General features: G+C 34.2%; 1 protein-coding gene across 1 annotated transcript in view; it reads left to right on the forward strand.

Annotated features, from left to right (window-relative positions):
- The window catches only part of Hspa4l (heat shock protein family A (Hsp70) member 4 like), a 97138-nt gene that overhangs the window by 75459 nt on the left and 17689 nt on the right, over window positions 1–3990 (forward strand). The window contains exon 17 of the mRNA XM_023719501.1: window positions 1773–1910. Coding sequence (XP_023575269.1) covers window positions 1773–1910 — 138 coding nt within the window. The remainder of the gene's footprint in view (window positions 1–1772; window positions 1911–3990) is intronic.

The following is a 3990-nucleotide window of genomic DNA, read 5'->3' on the forward strand; positions in this document are numbered from 1 at the left end:
AAAAAAAAAAATTTAAATGATAAATGTCTTTATTATTGAGAATAATCATATTACTGAGATAATCACTGCCAGTGAAAGAAGGGACGGCTGGGTGTAGTAATACATGCTATATGTAATCACAGCACTCTAGAGGACTGAGACAGGAACCTTGCAAGTTCAAGCCCAGCCTGGGTAAGTTAGTAACTCTCTCAAAATAAAAATGATCTGAAAATGGAGCTCAGTGCAGAGGCCCTGAGTTTAGACCCCAGTACCACATGAAGTAAAGGAGACACCATACCCCAGTCACCCAAATAAGTATAGTTGTAGTTTAAGCTATCATCTTCAACAAATTTTTCTAAATTGCACAGAATAAATTCTGTACAAATTAGCTGTATGGATTTTTCTCTCAGAGGTTTTAAATCCTAGACTCTAATATTACTTTTAACCTGAAACTTCTTTCTGTAAAATTTGCATTTTGTTTTGTTTTTTTGCTTTTAACTTACCCAAGTTACATTTAAAACCATGAGATACAGTATACATATCATAAAATTTACCTATTTAAATGTATAATTCAGTGGGTTTGGGTTGATTAAGAGTTGTGCAGCTGGGGAGATGGCTCAATGGAAGAAACAGTTCCCTGGCAAGCTCAAGGGCCTGAGTTCAATCCCCAGTTCCGCAAAAAAAAAGTTATGCAGCCAACTCAAAATGTTAGAACTTTTTCATCACCCCCTAAAACAGCCTCATTTTCAGTAATTCCTCATTATCTTAAACCTTCTTCCTACCAACTCTACGCAACCAATAATCAACATTCTATTTCTATAATTGCTTATATTAGGCATTTCATAAAAACACATTTGTGATCCTGGCATGATGGCAGCACTTGGGAGGCTGAGGCAGGATGATTGATGTGAGTGGAGGCTAACCTGAGCTGCATAGTGATTTCAAGGCCAGGCTGAACTATGCAGCAAGACTCGGTCTCAAAAAAACCCCTAATAATAATAATAATAATAATAATAATAATAATAGTAGTAGTAGTAGTAATAATACTACATTTATAAAGATCTCCTTTCACTAATCATTATGTTTTCAACATTCATCCTGGTTTTAAGATACATCAGTACTTCATTTGTTTTGGCCTAATATTTCACTGTGTGAATGCTTGTCACATTTTATTTCTTAGTTGATGGAAATTTTGTTTTATTATATTTTTACTATGAGTTAACACTTTTAACAACATCCATGTATGAGTTTTTGTGTATGTTTATTAAAATAATATTATTCTCACTTATTCTCAATAATAATAAATTCTGTACAGATTAGCTATATGGATTTTTCTCACAGAGGTTTTAAATCCTAAATTCTAAAATTACTTTTAACCTGAAACTTGTTTCAGGATGGTTTAGACAACTGTATTGTGCATTTCTGCTGGTCTATAGAAAGAAGCAATTAATACTTTAATTTGTTTCACTTTTTTTCAATTGTTTCTCTTTTTTTGTTAATTTCTTACACATTTCCTTTTTTCTTCTAATTTTGCATGCATATATCTGGTAATATGAATAACTGGTTGGAAGACAGCACTGTGTATTACAACACATCTTGTGAAATTCATATTAATTTAAGTGAAAATCTGTATCACTTGCAATTTTTTCTGTTTTAATTCTAATTTGTACTCTTTAAAAATAATGCTTTATAGTAGATGGTAATGGTTTTGATTTTACCGTTTTGAGACCTTTAAAATCACTCTTATTTTTCAGCTAGTTTTAGAAATTAACACTTTCAAATTTCTTTTACAGTCAACTCCCTCAGACAAGCAGGATCGATTAAATCAGACCATTAAAAAAGGAAAAGCCAAAAGCATTGATCTGCCTATCCACAGTAGCCTGTGTAGACAGCTGGGCCAAGATCTTATCAACAGCTATATTGAAAATGAGGTATATAAATCTGAGTTGATGTTGAAATAGGTAGTGTGGTACTTTACAACTTATTGTACAAATCCCTAGTTATTCCAGAATTTGGGAAACTATCACATAATTTTTAAGGAATTATTAAGCAGATTTTCTGTGCTGTATTGTCATATACAGTAGTTTTCATCTCAGTTATATAGTCTTAACTTTCTTTTATTCTAACAGTAATACCCAGTATGCCATACAGGGAAATACTAGCAACTCCTTTTTTTTTCATTATTGTGTTGTGTTTAAAGATTAAGGTTCTCAGTTAGGCATGGTGGTATACACTTGTAATCCCAGCACTCAGGAGGCTGAGGCAAGAGGACCACTGTATGTTCGAGACCAGCCTGAGCTACAAAGTGAGCTCAATGCCAGTTGAGCAGCATAGTGAGACCCTGTGTCAAAAGGCAAAAAATTAAATAAATAAATAAGACCAAGGTTCTCTCTATTTACAATGTTTTCTGCCTCATGATACATATTTTTAAAATCTGTTTCCATTTTACAGTTTTATATGTCCCTGTGTTTTTGATGTTTAATTTTTCAGTCTCAAAAAGAAATTAGTTTTTAAAAAAGAAAAAAAAATGAGTTTTGTTTCTTTACCAGTAACTGTAAGAAGTAATTTAAGTTCATTTTAAAATTTATATGAAAGTGGTATGTTCTGCCTTCTACAATCTTGGCTGGCTTTCAGAGATCAGTCTTTGAAGTGACCCCTACTTTACATATCTCCTGTATGTATAGATTTTGATTTTATACTGCTTAGATGTTAAATACCTTCCCTATATTATCTATTTATTAATTATTTAAAAGCTTCATGTTACATGAAGCAAACATTCTTGGAAGTCTAGTCTAAATCTGAAGACCTGTTTTCCCAAAGGAATGATTTTAGGGAAACACAGTTGGGGCAGATTTTGTATGAGAAATGAGATATTTCTTACTGTCTTATTATTTACTAATGTCAATGTATTATAGTTTATAAAGAGATTCTTATATTTAAGATGAAAATTTTTATTAAAGGTGAAATTTTGTTCAGGAATCATATTTTGCAGATTCTTCTTCATAACAATTTTGATACCTTATTTAATAACCAAAACAAACTAGAGATTATGGGTACTGCTAGCAATTTACATTTTACAGATGAGACAGTAGGTATATGTACACTAAATCACCTAGAATTAGAAAGTGACCTTTGGGTGGGATCTAGGTAATCAGTCTCCAAAAGTCAGCATCAAAGCCACTGTGCTAAATCTCCTCCCAGGGGCAGCCTTCAGCAGCAGTTATATATTTTATTTGAATTACAAGTTTATTGACAGCTCCAGAAGGTAGAATTATAATGTCTTATTTTAGGATATGAAAATAGTTTTTTATGATTTTATTTTCTCAAGCTAGAATAAATAAGATTTGAATCTAAGTATGTATAATAACATGGTCTTCATTTGTTTTAACAGCTTTATTGACATATAATTCACATATATAACTCATGCATGTACACTATACAAGATTCACTGTGCCTAGTGGCATATGCCTGTATTCCCAACCTATCTGGAGGCTGAGACAGGAAAATCAGAAGTTTGAAGCCAGCCGAGGCAACTCAGTGACTCTGCTTCAGTGTAAAAATTTTAAATGGGGGTAGTGGTGAGGATGTAGCTCGGGGCAGAAGTGCTTGCCTAGCATGAATGGGGCCCTAGGTTTGATTCCCTACTGCTGCAAAAATGCAAAATATGCAGTCCATTAATTTTGAGGATATTACATTTAAATATATAGGTACACATAAAATTTCCCATTTTAAACAATTTTTAAATGTACATTTCAGAGGCATTAATTACATTCAGTGTTGTGTAACTATTATTGCTACTTCAAAACAATGCCATTGAGACCCAGTCCTAGCCCAGGTCCGGTGAGTGTGTGGAGGGCTTCCTGCTACCCTGCGCCGGCGGGACCAGTCCCAACCCAGGCGCAGTGTGAGCCGCCCCCCACCACTCTGCCATACCTGCCCCACCCCTCCCGCCGAGTAGGAATTTCTGCCGACTTCCAGGAACCCCCAGACCCAGTCCTAGCCCAGGTCCGG

Source organism: Octodon degus, unplaced genomic scaffold (genome assembly GCF_000260255.1).
Source record: "Octodon degus isolate 3935 unplaced genomic scaffold, OctDeg1.0 scaffold00068, whole genome shotgun sequence".
Classification (NCBI taxonomy): domain Eukaryota; kingdom Metazoa; phylum Chordata; class Mammalia; order Rodentia; family Octodontidae; genus Octodon; species Octodon degus.